Source organism: Nerophis ophidion, linkage group LG07 (genome assembly GCF_033978795.1).
Source record: "Nerophis ophidion isolate RoL-2023_Sa linkage group LG07, RoL_Noph_v1.0, whole genome shotgun sequence".
NCBI lineage: Eukaryota > Metazoa > Chordata > Actinopteri > Syngnathiformes > Syngnathidae > Nerophis > Nerophis ophidion.
The window spans coordinates 70,842,072-70,860,492 of NC_084617.1; the positions used below are offsets into that span (position 1 = coordinate 70,842,072).

Below are 18,421 nucleotides of genomic sequence, written 5' to 3' on the forward strand. Positions count from 1 at the left end.
CTACTGAAGCTTGACTTCCTGCTGCTTTTCCGGCGGACTTCAACAGCATACGCACGTTATTCCCGGACCGATAAAACATGCCGACAAAGGTAATTTGTCATATTCTGTGTGAATATTTGTATGAGGTTATTTTATTGCGCCTGTTGTTGGTGTTGTTTATATGTCACATTTAAGCAGAGTCACTACGAGCTGTGTGTGGAAGCTAACAAGCTGAGCAAACGTCGCGCCCTTGGAAGCGGAAGGAGGTAGGAGGAGACTAATGGTTTGTTTTATTTAAAACAATTGTAGCTGAGTGTCCTGGGTTCGCATATTCTGTGTACTTATATAATAAAATAATAAAGGGGAGTAATGAGAGCAGGTCCGGTCTCCACCACTTATTTAATGTTCTCTCCTTTTACACAGACTGTCAGCACTTTCTTCAACAACCCATTTTTATATAGACCTCTTACGTCCCGGCCCTACGGCAACTCTGGAGGGACAAAACTCCTCCTCTTTACCAAACATTTATCTGGTAACTTGGGACAAACTGAACTGTTCGTTACGCAATTATGTTATATAGCTCTTGTCTCAAAATAGGTGTACTGTCACCATCAGAGGTGGGTTGAGTAGCCAAAAACTGTACTCAAGTAAGATTACTGTTACTTTAGAGATGTATTACTCAAGTAAAAGTAAGGAGTAGTCACCCAAATATTTACTTGAGTAAAAGTAAAAAGTATGTTGTGAAAAAACTACTCAAGTACTGAGTAACTGTTCGTTTAATAATTACGGCAACAAATAATGCACAAAAACATAAAAATAGCAATGAGCAAATTCAGAGCCAGGAATATCTCTTAAGCAACTAAAACAATAATATATGTTAAATAATACATTAAAATAAAAAAAGGCAAATTGAGCCACAATAACTTAACAGCACCATAGGCTCAGTAGGCATTTATTGATTGATTGATTGAAACTTGTATTATTAGATTGCACAGTACAGTACATATTCCCTACAATTGACCACTAAATGGTAACACCCCAATAAGTTTTTCAACGTTAATCAATTATTTAATAAATGACCAAGTCGAGGTGATCTACCTCATATATACATACACACACGTATCATATACACACACACACATATCATATATGTTAATATGTCCACGGTGTAAACCGCCTTCCGCCCGATTGTAGCTGAGATAGATAAGCGGTAGGAAATGTGTATATACATATATATATATATATATCCAATATATAATTTATATTTAATTATTTTGCCGTTTTTGTTGACATGTTAAAGGTGTTCTAATGAATATACATGCATATTTAACACATAGATTCCTATCTTTCATGAAGACAAGAATATAAGTTGGTGTATTACCTGATTCTGATGACTTGCATTGATTGGAATCAGTAGTTTTGGAAACGTCCATGTTTTCAAATGGAGGAGAAAAAAAGTTCCTCCTTTCTGTCTAATACCACATGAAAGTCGTTGGTTTTTGGCATCTTATTTGTCCAGCTTCTATATTCGTTTTTATACACTTTGCAAAAAATACATTGGCGGCAAACTCCGTAGCTTGCTGGCTTGTTTGCGTTGGCTTTGGGAGACTCTTATTTTGTTAGCGCAGGCGCGATGGAGCGGCGCTTTTGTTGTGAAGACAGGAACTGTGCGATCAGTCTTTAGGCTTTTGACGGGAAGTACGGTGTCTTTTTTTCTTTACACTTTTGATTGTGTGATTGAAACTTTTATTAGTAGATTGCACAGTACAGTACATACTTCGAACAATGGTAACACCCCAATAAGTTTTTTAACTTTTTTAAATCGGATTCGACGTGTGACGGTCACGTGACCGCCTGGCTCTGTTTGATTGGTCCAACGTCACCAGTGACTGCATGTGATTGGTGAAACGCAGGCATGCGTAGTTCCTACTTTGAAAAACCAAAACAAACATTAATAGATCGATAAAAAAAAGTAGCGAGTAACGAGCTGAATGTACATGAATGGAGCGGAGTAAAAGTAGCGTTTCTTCTCTATAAATGTACTCAAGTAAAAGTAAAAGTATGTTGCATAAAAACTAATCTTAGAAGTACAATTTATCCCGAAAGTTACTCAAGTAGATGTAACGGAGTAAATGTAGCGCGTTACTACCCACCTCTGACTGTCACCACCTGTCACATCACGCCGTGACTTATTTGGAGTGTTTTGCTGTTTTCCTGTGTGTAGTGTTTTAGTTCTTGTCTTGCATTCCTATTTTAGTAGCTTTTTTTCTTCTTTTTGGTATTTTCCCGTAGCAGTTTCAGGTCTCCCTTTTGAGCGACATTTCCGGCATCTACTTTGTTTTAGCAATCAAGACTATTTCAGTGGTTTTTATCCTGCTTTCTGTGGACGTTGTTGATTGTCATGTCATGTTCAGATGTACATTGTAGACGCCGTCTTTGCTCCACAGTAAGTCTTTGCTGTCGTCCAGCATTCTGTTTTTGTTTACTTTGTAACCAGTTTAGTTTTAGTTTTGTTCTGCAAAGCCTTCCCTAAGCTTCAATGCCTTTTCTTAGGGGCATCCACCTTTTTGTTTATTTTTGGTTTAAGCATTAGACACCTTTTTACCTGCACACTGTCTCCCGCTGTTTCCAACATCTACAAAGCAATTAGCTACCGGCTGCCACCTACTGATATGGAAGAGTATAACACGGTTACTCTGTCGAGCTCTAGACAACACCAACATTTAACAAAAACACATCATTTGCAGACTATAATTAGTGGTTTGCAAAAAATATTTTTAACCCAAATAGGTGAAATTACATAATCTAAGTGGTTGGAAAACACTGCCTTGGGGGATCTGCTCCAATTGTGTTGTTTTTTAAACCTGTTCACTGTAATAATGACAATAAAACTCTATTCTATTCTAACCCCAACCCTGTAACCCAGGGGTCACCAACGCGGTGCCCGCGGGCACCAGGTAGCCCGTAAGGACCAGATGAGTCGCCCGCTGGCCTGTTCTAAAAATAGCTCAAATAGCAGCACTTACCAGTGAGCTGCCTATATTTTTTAAATTTTACTTATTTACTAGCAAGCTGGTCTCGCTTTGCTCGACATTTTTAATTCTAAGAGAGACAAAACTCAAATAGAATTTGAAAATCCAAGAAAATATTTTAAAGACTTGGTCTTCACTTGTTTATATAAATAATTTTTTTTGTTTACTTTGCTTCTTATAACTTTCAGAAAGACAATTTTAGAGAAAAAATACAACCTTAAAAAGGATTTGGGGATTTTTAAACACATATACCTTTTTACCTTTTAAATTCCTTTCCTCTTCTTTCCTGTACATTTGTTTTAATTGTAAAGAATAATAAATACATTTTAATTGAATTCTTCATTTTAGTTTCTGTTTTTTCGATGAAGAATATTTGTGAAATATTTCTTCAAACTTATTATGATTAAAATAAAATAAAAATATTCTGGCAAATCTAGAAAATCTGTTGAATCAAATTTAAATCTTATTTCAAAGTCTTTTGAATTTCTTTTAAAATTTTTGTTCTGGAAAATGTAGAAGAAATAATGATTTGTCTTTGTTAGAAATATAGCTTGGTCCAATTTGTTATATATTCTAACAAAGTGCAGATTGGATTTGAACCTATTTAAAACATGTCATCAACATTCTAAAATTAATCTTAATCAGGAAAAATTAGTAATGATGTTCCATACATTTTTTTTTTTTTTTTTTTCAAAAAGATTCGAATTAGCTAGTTTTTGTTTTCATTTTTTTGGTTGAATTTTGAATATTAAAGAGTCGAAATTGAAGATAAACTATGTTAAAAAATTTGAATTTCATTTTTTTCGTGTTTTCTCCTCCTTTAAACTGTCTGATTAAGTGGCGGCATAGCTCGGTTGGTAGAGTTGCCATGCCAACAACTCGAAGGTTGCAGGTTCGATTCCCGCTTCCGCCATCCTAGTCACTGCCGTTGTGTCCTTGGGCAAGACACTTTACCCACCTGCTCCCAGTGAAGTGAAGTGAAGTGAATTATATTTTTATAGCGCTTTTCTCTAGTGACTCAAAGCGCTTTACATAGTGAAACCCAATATCTAAGTTACATTTAAACCAGTCTGGGTGGCACTGGGAGCAGGTGGGTAAAGTGTCTTGCCCAAGGACACAACGGCAGTGACTAGGATGGTGTAAGCGGGAATCGAACCTGCAACCCTCAAGTTGCTGGCACTCTACCAACCGAGCTACACCGCCACCCACACTGCTTTAAACGTAACTTAGATATTGGGTTTCACTATGTAAAGCGCTGTGAGTCACTCGAGAAAAGCGCTATATAAATATAATTCACTTCACACTTCACTTGTTTTTTTCATCATTTTTTTCTCTACAAAAAACCTTCCGCAAAAGGAAAAAAATGTACGACGGAATGACAGACAAATACCCATTTTATATGTGTATATATATGTATATATATATATATATATATATATATATATATATATATACATACATAGAGAGAGAGAGAGAGATTTATTTATTAAAGGTAAATTGAGCAAATTGGCAATTTATTTAAGTGTGTATCAAACTGGTAGCCCTTCGTATTAATCAGTACCCAAGAAGTAGGTCTTGCTTTCAAAAAGCTTGGTGACCCCTGATCTAACCCCAACCAAATAACTCTAAATTAAGTCTTTGTTACTTCGAATATGTTCCCCATACTAAAGTGTTGCCGTCATCTTTCCTAGTGAGTTATAAATTGAGAAGTTCCTACCTTGACACAAAGTCCTTCCATTTCCCACAAAGCCATACTTGCAGTTACAAACTTTTCCCGAGTTATCGGACTTGTCATCACACGTGGCGTCGGCGTGGCAGCTGGCGCACACATCCCAGACGTTGGCGGCTGCCGGAATACCTGAGAGGCGGGAGAAGACGAGGTGACAAAAAAAACCAAAAATGTTTGAACGGCACTTCCTGCATCAGGCCGCTCACCTGCGACCACCCACAACAGGGAGAGAATGAGCACAGGTGCGCTTCTTTCGTCCATTTGTCTTCACTCCGTCCCAAAGTCCTCAGCTTCTTTCATTTTGAGACGCCGAGCATGATGGAGTGGGCGGGTCTTCTTTTAGTTGCCCTTTTTCGTGGTTTCAACGGTCATGCTGACACATTCAGTTATACTTCACTCACAATGTTGCTTAGGGGGGAAGTTGATAACAGGGTGCCGCCCACCACATAGTCACACCACAGCAGGGGTTGTTTTCACACAGGGGGGGCCAGCTTGGTACCTTTTTGTGCATTAAAGATGCTTAAAGTAATCCAATGTAGGTCAGTTGCTATCTCAACTAAACACCCACGTTCTAGAACAGTAAGGACCAGATGAGTCGCCCGCTGGCCCGTTCTAAAAATAGCTCCAATAGCAGCACTTACCAGTGAGCTGCCTTTATTTTTTAAATTTTATTTATTTACTAGCAAGCTGGTCTCGCTTTGCTCGAGATTTTTAATTCTAAGAGAGACAAAACTCAAAAAGAATTTGAAAATCCAAGAAAATATTTTAAAGACTTGGTCTTCACTTGTTTAAATAAGTTCATTTATTTTTTTACTTTGCTTCTTATAACTTTCAGAAAGACAATTATAGAGAAAAAATACAACCTTAAAAATGATTTTAGGATTTTTAAACACATTTACCTTTTAAATTCCTTCCTCTTCTTTCCTGACAATTTAAATCAATGTTCAAGTATTTTTTTTACTGTAAAGAATAATAAATACATTTTAATTTATTTCTTCATTTTGGCTTCTGTTTTTTGACGAAGAATATTTGTGAAATATTTCTTCAAACTTATTATGAATAAAAATTCAAAAAAATTATTCTGGCAAAATCTAGAAAATCTGTAGAATCAAATTTAAATCTTATTTCAAAGTCTTTTGAATTTCTTTGAACATTTTTGTTCTGGAAAATCTAGAAGAAATAATGATTTGTCTTAGTCAGAAATGTAGCTTGGTCCAATTTGTTATATATTCTAACAAAGTGCAGATTGGATTTTAACCTATTTAAAACGTGTCATTAAAATTCTAAAATTAATCTTAATCAGGAACAATTACTAATGATGTTCCATATTTTTTTTTTTTTTTTTTTTTTTCCATCCATCCATCCATTTTCTACCGCTTATTCCCTTTTGGGGTCGCGGGGGGCGCAAAAAAAAAAAAATTTATGGACCGTCATTAGTAATTTTTCCTCCGCCGTGTGGTGGGTCTCTCCCTTAGAGATAGGGTGAGAAGCTCTGTCATCCGGGAGGAACTCAAAGTAAAGCCGCTGCTCCTCCACATCAAGAGGAGCCAGATGAGGTGGTTCGGGCATCTGGTCAGGATGCCACCCGAACGCCTCCCTAAGGAGGTGTTTAGGGCACGTCCAGCTGGTAGGAGGCCACGGGGAAGACCCAGGACACGTTGGGAAGACTATGTCTCCCGGCTGGCCTGGGAACGCCTCGGGATCCCCCGGGAAGAGCTGGACGAAGTGGCTGGAGATAGGGAAGTCTGGGCTTCCCTGCTTAGGCTGCTGCCCCCGCGACCCGACCTCGGATAAGCGGAAGATGATGGATGGATGGATGGGTCCATAAATTATTTTTTTATTTTTTCAAAAAGATTTGAATTAGCTAGGTTTTCTCTTCTTTTTTTCGGTTGAATTTTGAATTTTAAAGAGTCAAAATTGAAGATAAACTGTTTCAAAATTTAATTTTCATTTTTTTCCTGTTTTTTCCTCTTTTACAAACCCCGTTTCCATATGAGTTGGGGAACTGTGTTAGATGTAAATATAATCAGAATACAATGATTTGCAAATAATTTTCAACCCATATTCAGTTGAATATGCTACAAAGACAACATTTTTGATGTTCAAACTCATAAACATTTTTTTTTTTTGCAAAAATTCATTAACTTTTGAGTTTGATGCCAGCAACATGTGACAAAGTTGGGAAAGGTGGCAATAAATACTCATAAAGTTGAGCAATGCTCATCAAATACTTATTTGGAACATCCCACAGGTGTGCAGGCTAATTGGGAACAGGTGGGTGCCACGATTGGGTATAAAAACAGCTTCCATGAAATGCTAAGTAATTCACAAACAAGCAAATTGTCTAAAAGTTTTAGAACAACATTTCTCAACGAGCTATTGCAAGGAATTTAGGGGATTTTACCATCTACTTTCCGTAAAATAATCAAAAGGTTCAGAGAATCTGGAGAAATCACTGCACGTAAGCGATGATATTACGGACCTTTGATCCCTCAGGCGGTACTGCTTAAAAAAACCCGACATCTGTGTGTAAAGGATATCACCACACGGGCTCAGGAACACTTCCTAAAACCTTTGTCAGTAACTACAGTTGGTCGCCACATCTGTAAGTGCAAGTTAAAACTCTACTATCCAAATTTTCGCTGGGCCCGAGCTCATCTAAGATGGACTGATGCAAAGTGGAAAAGTGTTTTGTGGTCTGATGAGTCCACATTTCAAATTATATTTGGAAACTGTCTACATGGTGTTTTCCGGAAAAAAGAGGAAAATACCCATCTGGATTGTTATAGGCATTAAGTTTAGAAGCCAGCATCTGTGATGGTATGGGGGTGTATTAGTGCCCAAGGCATGGGTAACTTACACATCTGTGAAGGCACCATTAATGCTGAAAGGTCCATTCAGGTTTTGGAGCAACATATGTTGTCATCCAAGCAACGTTATCATGGACGCCCCTGCTTATTTCAGCAAGACAATGCCAAGCCACGTGTTACAACAGCGTAGCTTCGTAGTTAAAGAGTGCGGGTACTTTCCTGGCCCGCCTGCAGTCCAGACCTGTCTCTCATCGAAAATGTGTGGCGCATTATGAAGCATAAAATACGACAGTTGAACGACTGAAGCTCTACATAAAACAACAATGGGAAATAATTCCTCTTTCAAAGCTTCAACAATTAGTTTCCTCAGTTCCCAAATGTTTGAGTGTTGTTAAAACAAAAGGTGATGTAATACAGTGGTGAACATGCCCTTTCCCAACTACTTTGGCATGTGTTGCAGCCATGAAATTCTAAGATAATTATTATGAGTTTGAACATAAAATATTTTGTCTTTGTAGTGCATTCAACTGAATATGGGTTGAAAGGATTTGCAAATCATTGTATTCTGTTTATATTTACATCTAACACAATTTCCCAACTCATTTGGAAACGGGGTTTGTAATTCATTATTTTGAGCATTGGGGTTGACAGTGCACCTGATGGCCTTTACCCGGGTGACAAAGTCCTTTCTTTTAAACATGACGCACTGAAAGGCATCCAACATCTGCCCCATCATGCCACAGGGGGGGGGTCTGTTTGGAGGTCCGTCCATGAGCAGTGGGAGGGGGAGATAAGTCGGGTGAGCTGTTATCTCCCCACTCAGATGTTCTCACAACTGGGGTCTGCCACTCAAACTCGGCAAGTTGCTGCCACACATTCTGCTCAGGAAGGGTTAAGCCCACAAAACTTGAGATAGGCTCCAGCTTACCAAGACCTGACAAGGACCACTGACCCCTGCTATTCTTTATTTGAATTACCGTATTTTCCGGACTATAAGGCGCACTTAAAATCCTTTTTTTCCCCCTCAAAACGCGACAGTTTTCTATTGTTATTCCTATTGTACAGCAAAATTCGGGGTGTGCTTACCCACCTCGAAGCCATTTTATTTGGTACTTGGTGTAAGTGTGACTGGTAGATGGCTGTCACACATAAGAGATATGTGCAGACTGAAATATGACGCCAGTGAACACCAAAACTGCCAGAATTTTTGTGTTAAATTGACATTGTTTTTTGACAACATTCATGGAAAACTTAGCTGCCAGTTTTTCTTCCGTAAAAACAAATGTACAGTCTTTCCAATTTACAGTAATGCACCGTTAAAGACAAGATTTTAGAGTCAAAAACAGAATTTCAACGCAAAAAAAACAGTAGTACTTTTTTTTTTTTTCAAAATCAATTTCATTTTTATGAATATGATGGGTAGTTTGCTGTAAAATCATAAGTCAAGCAGATATTTACCCGACTGTGCAATATTACCCTTCGAGTGCAATACATCCGACACTGATTGTTATCACTCTGGTACGCTTGTTCTGTATATTGTACAGGATTGCTTATTATTTTTTCATTGGCTAGTAGTTTATTTATTTAAATTCTCAAGTTTTATCTTTGTTACTTCTTGTTTAATATATTTTTATTCCACATTTATTCCCACTACCGCACCTTAAATTGGAGTCCTTAATCTCATTAATTGCAAATATAAAGACAATAAAGTCCATTCTATTCGATATTTAAGTATTTATTTTTATTTAGACACCATTTTTTGGAAAGTATGATAATATACTGCAATATTTGTTGCAATATTGGATGCTATTAAAGTTTAAAAGGCATGCAATTTCAAGCAGTACATATATTTTTTTCTGTCAAAATGAAACAATCCACTACATTTAGTGAGAAAATATGAAGTACTTTATTGACACATATTATTTCCAGGTTTGTGCGGGCAAGATAAAATGTCAGGAGGGATTTTTTCAAATCGACTGTGTCGGTTTTAAAAGTGCTCCCCCTCTGGTCAACATATGTAATAACAAGTGTGTGTAAGAAATGGAAATGCGCCCCCTTTGGCCAAAATTAATTAAAAAAAACAATAAAATAAATATGTATATAGAGACATACTGTAATAACGAAGTAAATAATGAAGATTAAAAACCAATTTGTCAGGCTTGCCCCTGATAGTTTGGTTGTGTTTTAGTTTTTCCTCTGTGTGTGTCTGTTTTTAGTTCCTGTCAGCGCTCTTCTTTTGTCTGTTTCCTGTTTTTTCTCCTGTGCGCCGTTTTCCCCTCAGCTGCGGCTGATTGGCACCTGGCCACACCTGGTGTCAATCAGCCTGCTCGTATTTTACCTGCTTTGTTTCTCCAGTCAGTGCTGGATTATTGGATTGTCATGTCGCTCTCATGTCATGTATTATCGCTCCTGTTGTGTCGTACCGTGTCGTGTCTTTGCAGCGTAGCGATAAGCTATATTTGTAGCTTACTGTTTTTTGTTCCCTGCTTCCAGTTTGTTTTCATATTACAAGTACGACTTCTGTTTTCCTGCTCACTACCCGCTAGCTTCCACGCTAGGCCCCTTTTTTTTTTTGCTAGCTTCCATGCTAAGTTCCTTTTGTTCTTTAGCTCCCATGCTAGCTCTCTTAGTTGGTTATCCGCCTCTTGCGTTTTTTGTTGTACCCTTTTTGTTTGTTCTTGTTTTAGTATTTATATTAAATCATGTTTTCTCATTCAATGCCTGCCTCCTTCTCTGCATCTTGGGGTTCGTCAACAACAAACTGACACAATTACAAACAAAAAATTTAATAATTTACGAAAAGCTTACCTGTTTTATATTTGCATAGTATGTATGTATTATTGTTGTAAACACAAATTTATATATCAAGAAAGGGTGGCCCTAAAGAGGTAGGCATTTTTCAGAGGTCTCAAGAAGGTAACAAACACAAGAATGTGTGTGTGTGTGTGTGTGTGTGTGTGTGTGTGTGTGTGTGTGTGTGTGTGTGGCATAGTTTATTTTCTCAGTTCAGGCAGAGGAGGGAAGATAAAGCTTTGAGCACATTATATAGTTAGCTCCCTTTAGGCAGTCAGGTAAGAATAAAATCACTTGAAAGTCTTACTTTATTTGGACTTAAATTAAAATTAATAATCCTTTAGAGGATTATTCCTCCTTAGGAAATGTGTCCTTAGGTAGCTTCAAAAGAGTGCATGTCCATCACAAGCTCTCCAGGGAGTGGTGGTGCTTGCCCCCAGGAAATTGGAATCCTACAGGAATGCAGGTGTGGATTATAGGAGGAAGTGTAAAAACATTAGCAATATCTGTTAAAAAGCCCTCACAGTTAGGAGTAGAGGATAGGGGGAGGAATTCGCCCGACTCAAACTGTTTAGGGGAAATAGATTGACTGGCCAAGCAACACACTGGCTGGCTCCAAGGGGTTATGAAGAGTGGGGGTCTTCGTGTAAAACCTGCTCAGTGGCCTTGTGGTTAAAGTGTACGCCCTGAGATTGGTACGTCGTGAGTTCAAACCCCGGCCGAGTCATTCCAAAGACTATAAAAAATGGGACCCATTACCTCCTCGCTTCAAGGTTTGGAATTGGGGGTTAAATCACCAAAAATTATTCCCGGGCGCGGCTACCGCTGCTGCTCACTGCTCCTCTCACCTCCCAGGCGGTGATCAAGGGTGATGGGTCAAATGTAGGAAATCATTTCGCCACACCTAGTGTGTGTGTGACAATCATTGGTACTTTAAAGGCCTACTGAAATGAGATGTTCTTATTTAAACGGGGATAGCAGGTCCATTCTATGTGTCATACTTGATCATTTCGCGATATTGCCATATTTTTGCTGAAAGGATTTAGTAGAGAACATCGACGATAAAATTCGCAACTTTTGCCCGCTAATAAAAAAGCCTTGCCTGTACCGGAAGTAGCAGACGGTGTGTGCGTGACGTCACGGGTTGTGGAGCTTCTCACATCTGAACATTGTTTATAATCATGGCCACCAGCAGTGAGAGCGATTCAGACCGAAAAAGTGACAATTTCCCCAATATTTTGGGCGAGGATGAAAGATTTGTGGATGAGAAAAGTGAGAGTGAAGGACTAGGAAAAAAAAAGACAAAGGCAGTGGGAGCGATTCAGATGTTATTAGACACATTTACTACGATAATTCTAGAAAATCCATCTGCTTATTGCGTTACTAGTGTTTTAGTGAGATTATATGGTTCCTGAAAGTCGGAGGGGTGTGGCCACGGGTGTGCTGACCGCCAGTGTCTCTGAGGGAAGCCACGTTTCTCGACGAGGCGAAGCGAAGGCAGCCGTTGGGGCCGGGCTGAGATTTTTTTTCCCCCTCCTCCCCGGTGGAAGCATCCCACGTTCGGGGGCGCCCGGTCGGAGGAGGCAAGAGAATCGCAGCTGCCTCCTTGACAGGTGCACGAGGAACGACTCAAGCTCCGATCATGTCTACGGTAAGAGACGACTTATTACCACAATTATCACACCGAAACCTGCCGGTTGACATGTGGTAGGTTCGCTTGACCGCTCTGTTCCATAGTAAAGTTTCACCTTCGGGAATGTAAACAAGGAAACACCGGCTGTGTTTGTGTTGCTAAAGGCGGCCGCAATACACCGCTTCCCACCTACGTCTTTCTTCTTTGACGTCTCCATTATTAATAGAACGATTCAGCAACATGGATGTCCAGAATACTGCGTAATTATGCGATTAAAGCAGACGATTTATAGCTGGGATAGGGCTGGAAGAAAATGTCCGCTACAATCCGAGACGTCACGCACACGCGTCATCAGACCGACGTTTTCAACAGGATACTTCGCCAAAATTTAAAATTGCAATTTAGTAAACTAACCCGGCCGTATTGGCATGTGTTGCAATGTTAAGATTTCATCATTGATATATAAACTATCAGACTGTGTGGTCGGTAGTTTCAGTAGGCCTTTAAATTAATAATAATTAAAAGAAAAAGGTATTGGGCTTCACGGTGGCAGAGGGGTTAGTGCGTCTGCCTCACAATACGAAGTTCCTGCAGTCCTGGGTTCAAATCTAGGCTCGGGATCTTTCTGTGTGGAGTTTGCATGTTCTCCCTGTGAATGCGTGGGTTCCCTCCGGGTACTCCGGCTTCCTCCCACTTCAAAACACATGCACCTGGGGATAGGTTGATTGGCAACACTAAATTGGCCTTAGTGTGTGAATGTGAGTGTGAATGTTGTCTGTCTATCTGTGTTGGCCCTGCGATGAGGTGGCGACTTGTCCAGGGTGTACCCCGCCTTCCGCCCGATTGTAGCTGAGATAGGCGCCAGCGCCCCCCGCAACCCAAAAGGGAATAAGCGGTAGAAAATGGATGAATGGAAAAAAAGGTATTCATGGACAGTGGTCCACAACAGAAAAGTAATCAGACCCATACTATTTCTCCTGGAAGCTGCAGTTCTAGTCTGAGGCTCGCTGAAACAAACAAAACGTTTTGTTCGACAGTTCCCGGTTGGCGTCTTCTTGGCTCATCACCCATCACGCGACCAACAAATACACAACAACTGCAAGACTGGTGATCAGAGGACGATGCAGGTGCAGCATTGCTGGTTTCCACGTGAAGACCGGTGCTGCTGAGGAGAAGACACTTTGGGAGCACAAGACTCATTTTGGCACTCGGTCACTGAGCGGCTAGAAGTGGAAGGCAGTCTGCCACGGACCAGGTCTGCAGCTCTCCCGTCCATGACGGATACGTTGGTGACGGTTTTCTCCCTCAGGGACATGTCGCCATCATCCTCGTCATCTATCAGCACCAAGTCTTTCAGGTAAAGCCTGGTCAGATCACGCAGGCTGGGGTTCTCTCCCGACTCCTCCATGGCGTGACCGTCAACAAAAGTCAGAGTGGAAGTCTCGGTCCGGGTCCCTTGTGGATCGGTGGAGGTGTCTTCTGGACCTGAGAAGACCTGCGAGCTTGAATCCAAGGTCCACAAGGAGCTCCTTTGTGCGCCGTCTTCCATGGTGCTGAACTTCTGCTCCATGCATGATGCAGACTGCATATTCAACACCACCTTCTGGTAATCATGGCACACTTGCACAGTGCTGCCCCCTGCTGGGGGTGAGGGAGTCTCCTCCTGTGTGTGCGTCTTCATGTGCTTTTTCCTCTGCAAAAAGTCCAAACATTAACTACACATAGCAAAGAAAGAACTGCTAGTTTGTGTTTTTAAAGGTCTACTGAAATTAGATTTTCTTATTATATAGCAGCTCCTTTCTATGTGTCATACTTGATCATTTCATGATATCGCCGTATTTTTGCTGAAAGGATTTAGTAGAGAACATCGACGATAAAGTTCGCAACTTTTGGTCGCTGATAAAAAAGCCTTGCCTGTACCGGAAGTAGCAGACGATGTGCGCGTGACGTCACGGCTTGTGGAGCTCCTCACATCTGAATATTGTTTACAATCATGGCCACCAGCAGCGAGAGCGATTCGGACCGAGAAAGCGACGATTTCCCCATTAATTTGAGCGAAGATGAAAGATTCGTGGATGAGGAAAGTGAGAGTGAAGGACTAGGAAAAAAAAGACTATACAGTGGGAGCGATTCAGATATCAGACAAATTTACTAGGATAATTCTGGAAAATCCTTTATCTGCTTATTGTGTTACTAGTGTTTTAGTGAGATTATATGGTCGTACCTGTACAACCTGAAGGCCGGCCCCGCACCTTTCTTCAGCACCAGTCGACGAGTGAGGCGATGCCCATCGCTGCCCTTCGCAAGGGACCCTATTCGAAACACGATCTTTCGAAATGATCGCTGCATACTTTGTGTGTGTGGTCCAATCCAACCGTGTTCGCTTGACCGCTCTGTTCCATAGTAAAGCTTCACCGTCATCTTTCGGGAATGTAAATAATGAAACACCGGCTGTGTTTGTGTTGCTAAAGGCGGCCGCAATACACCGCTTCCCACCTACAGCTTTCTTCTTTGACGTCTCCATTATTGATTGATAAAATTGTAAAAGATTCAGCAACACAGATGTCCAGAATACTGTGGAATTAATCGATGAAAACAGACGACTTATAGCTGGGAACGGTGCTGGAACAAAATGTCCTCTACAATGCGTGACGTCACACACACGTGTCATCATACCGCGACGTTTCAGCAGGATACTTAGGCGCGAAATTTAAAATTGCAATTTAGTAAACTAAAACGGCCGTATTGGCTTGTGTTGCAATGTTAATATTTCATCTTTGATATATAAACTATCAGACTGCGTGGTCGGTAGTAGTGGGTTTCAGTAGGCCTTTAAGTTCCCAGTTATAAATTTTTTGAGACACTATTTATTAATGCTAGTCTTTTTTATAGTAGGTCCACCCTTCATTTCCTTTCTAAAGTCTTGATCCAGTGTTAAGTTATGGCCGCCCCTCCTTATACGCAAATCGTGCACTGTGCGTGAATAAGTGCATGTAAAATGTCAATTGAGGAATGACAGGGCTCTTCATTTAAAATTGTAAGTATTCCAAGCCGTTTCCTGCTCCGTCACTGATAAGAATATACAAACCCCAAAATCAGTGAAGTTGAAACGTTTGCAAATCCTTTTTAACCTATATTCAATTGAATAGACTGCAAAGACAAGATACCTGAACGTTCAAACTGGAAAACTTTGTTATTTTTCGCAAATAGTAGCTCATTTGAAATTTGATGCCTGCAACATGTTTCAAAAAAGTTGAGAAATGCTCATCAAACACTTATTTGGAACATCACACAGGTGAAGAGGCTAATAGGGAAGAGGTGGGTGGCATGATTGGGTATAAAAGCAGCTTCCATGGAATGCTCAGTCATTCATAAACAAAAATGGGGCGAGGGGTCACCACTTTGTCAACAAATGCGTGAGAAAATTGTCAAACAGTTTAAGAGCAACATTTCTCAACCAGCTATTGCAAGGAATTTAGGGATTTCACCATCTACGGTCCGTAATATCATCAATCTGGAGAAATCACTGCACGTAAGCGATGATATTACAGACCTTCGATCTCTCAGGCGGCACTGCATCGAAAAGTGACATCAGTGTGTAAAGGATATCACCGCATGGGCTCAGGAACACTTCAGAAAACCACTTTCAGTAACTGCAGTTTGTCGCTAAATCTGTAAATGCAAGTTAAAACTCCATCCATCCATCTATTATCTACCGCTTATTCCCGGGCTTCACGATGGCAGAGGGGTTAGTGCGTCTGCCTCACAATAAGAAGGTCTTGCAGTCCTGGGTTCAATCCAAGTCTCGGGATCTTTCTGTGTGGAGTTTGCATGTTCTCCCCGTGAATGCGTGGGTTCCCTCCGGGTACTCCGGCTTCCTCCCACTTCCAAAGACATGCACCTGGGGGTAGGTTGATTGGCAACACTAAATTGGCCCTACTGTGGGAATGTTGTCTGTCTATCTGTGTTGGCCCTGCGATGAGGTGGCGACTTGTCCAGGGTGTACCCCGCCTTCCGCCCGATTGTAGCTGAGATAGGCGCCAGCACCCCCCCGCGACCCCAAAAGGGAATAAGCAAGTTAAAACTCTACTAAGCAAAGTGAAATCCATTTGCAGCCCTTTGAGACACTAGTGATTTAGGGCTATATAAGTAAACATTGATTGATTGATTTATCAACAACACCCAGAAATGCTGCCGGCCTCGTTGGGCGCGAGCTCATCTAAGATGGACTGGAAAAGTGTTCTATGGTCTGACGAATCCACATTTTAAATTTTTTGGGGGAAACTGTGGACGTCGTGTCCTCCGGAAAAAAGAGGAAAAGAACCATGCGTGTTGTTCTAGGCGCAAAGTTGAAAAGCCAGCATCTGTGATGGTATGGGGGTGTATTAGTGCCCAAGACATGGGTAACTTACACATCTGTGAAGGCACCATTAATCCTGAAAGGTACATACAGATTTTGGAGCAACATCTGGGGCGGCATAGCTCGGTTGGTAAAGTGGCCGTGCCAGCAACTTGAGGGTTGCAGGTTCGATTCCCGCTTCCGCCATCCTAGTCACTGCCGTTGTGTCCTTGGGCAAGACACTTTACCCACCTGCTCCCAGTGCCACCCACACTGGTTTAAATGTAACTTAGATATTAGGGTTTCACTATGTAAAGCGCTTTGAGTCACTTTAGAAAAAGCGCTATATAAATATAATTCACTTCACTTCACATCTGCTGCGTTATCATGGACGCCCCTGCTTATTTCAGCACGACAATGCCAAGCCACGGGTTACAACAGGGTGGCTTCATAGTGAAAGAGTGCGGGTACTAGACTGGCCTGCCTGTAGTCCAGACCTGTCTCCCATTGAAAATGTGTGGCGCACTATGAAGCCTAAAATACCAGAACGGAGACCCCGGACTGTTGAACAACTTAAGTGAAGTGAATTAGTGAATTATATTTATATAGCGCTTTTCTCTGGTGACTCAAAGCGCTTTACATAGTGAAACCCAATATCTAAGTTACATTTAAACCAGTGTGGGTGGCACTGGGAGCAGGTGGGTAAAGTGTCTTGCCCAAGGACACAACGGCAGTGACTAGGATGGCGGATGCGGGAATCGAACCTGCAACCCTAAGGTTGCTGGCACGGCCACTCTACCAACCGAGCTATACCGCCCCATCAAGCAAGAACGGGAAAGAATTCCACTTCAAAAATGATTCTCCTCAGTTCCCAAACGTTTACTGAGTGTTGTTAAAAGGAAAGGCCATGTAACACATTGGTAAAAATGCCTCTGTGACAACTTTTTTGCAATGTGTTGCTGCCATTAAATTCTATGTCAATCATTATTTGGCCCCAAAAAATTGGAACATTAAATATCTTGTCTTTGCAGTCTATTCAATTGAATATAAGTTGAAAAGGATTTGAAAATCATTGTATTCTGTTTTTATTGACCATTTACACAACGTGCCACTGGTTTTGGGATTTGGTAGAGTGGCCGGGGCAGCAACCTGAGGGTTGCAGGTTCGATTCCCGCTTCCGCCATCCTAGTCACTGCCGTGTCCTTGGGCAAGACACTTTACCCACCTGCTCCCAGTGCCACCCACACTGGTTTAAATGTAATTTAGATATTGGGTTTCACTATGTAAAGCGCTTTGAGTCACTAGAGAAAAGCGCTATATAAATATAATTCACACACACACACACACACACACCAACGTGCAGGAAACTTGTCTTAGTAAAAAAAATATTTTACACTTAATTACCGAATTATCGTGCATTTATAGATTTTATTTACTGGGGATGCAAACGGCACTGATTTGTTGTAATGAGCCATATCTGTTTTGCAGAGGACTGCTAGATGATAATGTAATATTTACAAGGTACATACAGTAGAATACACTGCAGCAGTAAGTCTACTATCATAAGTAGGACATCACACTTTGTGCACCACTGGCCTCTGTAAATAAATAAATGAAGCCGCTACTCCGACTTGAAGCAAAAATAACGTTGCTCCCTGATGACCCCTTTTTGAGGTTGGACACAGGTGAGTTGCACTTAGGTCGGGCGGGTGGCTAGGTTCGTAAGTGGGAGAGACACACACATTTCAAAAAGTCCAAGTTAAAACTATTACAGTGGGGCAAAAAAGTATTTAGTCAGCCACCGATTGTGCAAGTTCTCCCACTTCAAAGGATGACAGAGGTCTGTCATTTTCATCATAGGTAGGTTGGAGACATCCATTTTCTACCGCTTATTCCCTTTCGGGGTCGCGGGGGGCGCTGGCGCCTATAGGGAATAAGCGGTAGAAAATGGATGTCTCCAACCTACCTATGATGAAAATGACAGACCTCTGTCATCCTTTGAAGTGGGAGAACTTGCACAATCTGTGGCTGACTAAATACTTTTTTGCCCCACTGTAATAGTTTTGACTTGGACTTTTTGAAGTGTGTATGTCTCTCCCACTGAGA

General features: G+C 40.9%; 2 protein-coding genes and 1 long non-coding RNA gene across 9 annotated transcripts in view; 1 reads left to right on the plus strand and 2 right to left on the minus strand.

Moving 5' to 3' along the window:
- susd1 (sushi domain containing 1) overlaps window positions 1-5,160 on the minus strand; it is a 44,840-nt gene extending 39,680 nt beyond the window's left edge. For 2 of the 6 annotated variants that reach the window (XM_061907028.1, XM_061907027.1), the window contains exons 1-2: window positions 4,947-5,155; window positions 4,729-4,869 (exon numbers count right to left, since the gene is read on the minus strand). In XM_061907028.1, coding sequence (XP_061763012.1) covers window positions 4,729-4,869; window positions 4,947-5,001 — 196 coding nt within the window. In that variant the 5' untranslated portion in view covers window positions 5,002-5,155. Of the gene's footprint in view, window positions 1-4,728; window positions 4,870-4,946 lie in introns of all 6 variants that reach the window. The other 4 variants (XM_061907029.1, XM_061907026.1, XM_061907030.1 and 1 more) reach the window with 4 other exon arrangements.
- LOC133556776 (uncharacterized) overlaps window positions 4-18,421 on the plus strand; it is a 27,677-nt gene continuing 9,259 nt past the window's right edge. Inside the window, exons 1-2 of the long non-coding RNA XR_009807594.1 lie at window positions 4-89; window positions 178-245. This is a non-coding gene — a long non-coding RNA (uncharacterized LOC133556776). The remainder of the gene's footprint in view (window positions 90-177; window positions 246-18,421) is intronic.
- The window catches only part of si:ch211-12e13.1 (uncharacterized), a 29,551-nt gene continuing 20,569 nt past the window's right edge, over window positions 9,440-18,421 (minus strand). The window contains exon 7 of one of the 2 annotated variants that reach the window (XR_009807592.1): window positions 9,440-10,795. The gene's annotated coding sequence lies outside the window, so the exon portion shown is untranslated. Of the gene's footprint in view, window positions 13,670-18,421 lie in introns of both variants that reach the window. The other variant, XR_009807591.1, reaches the window with a different exon arrangement.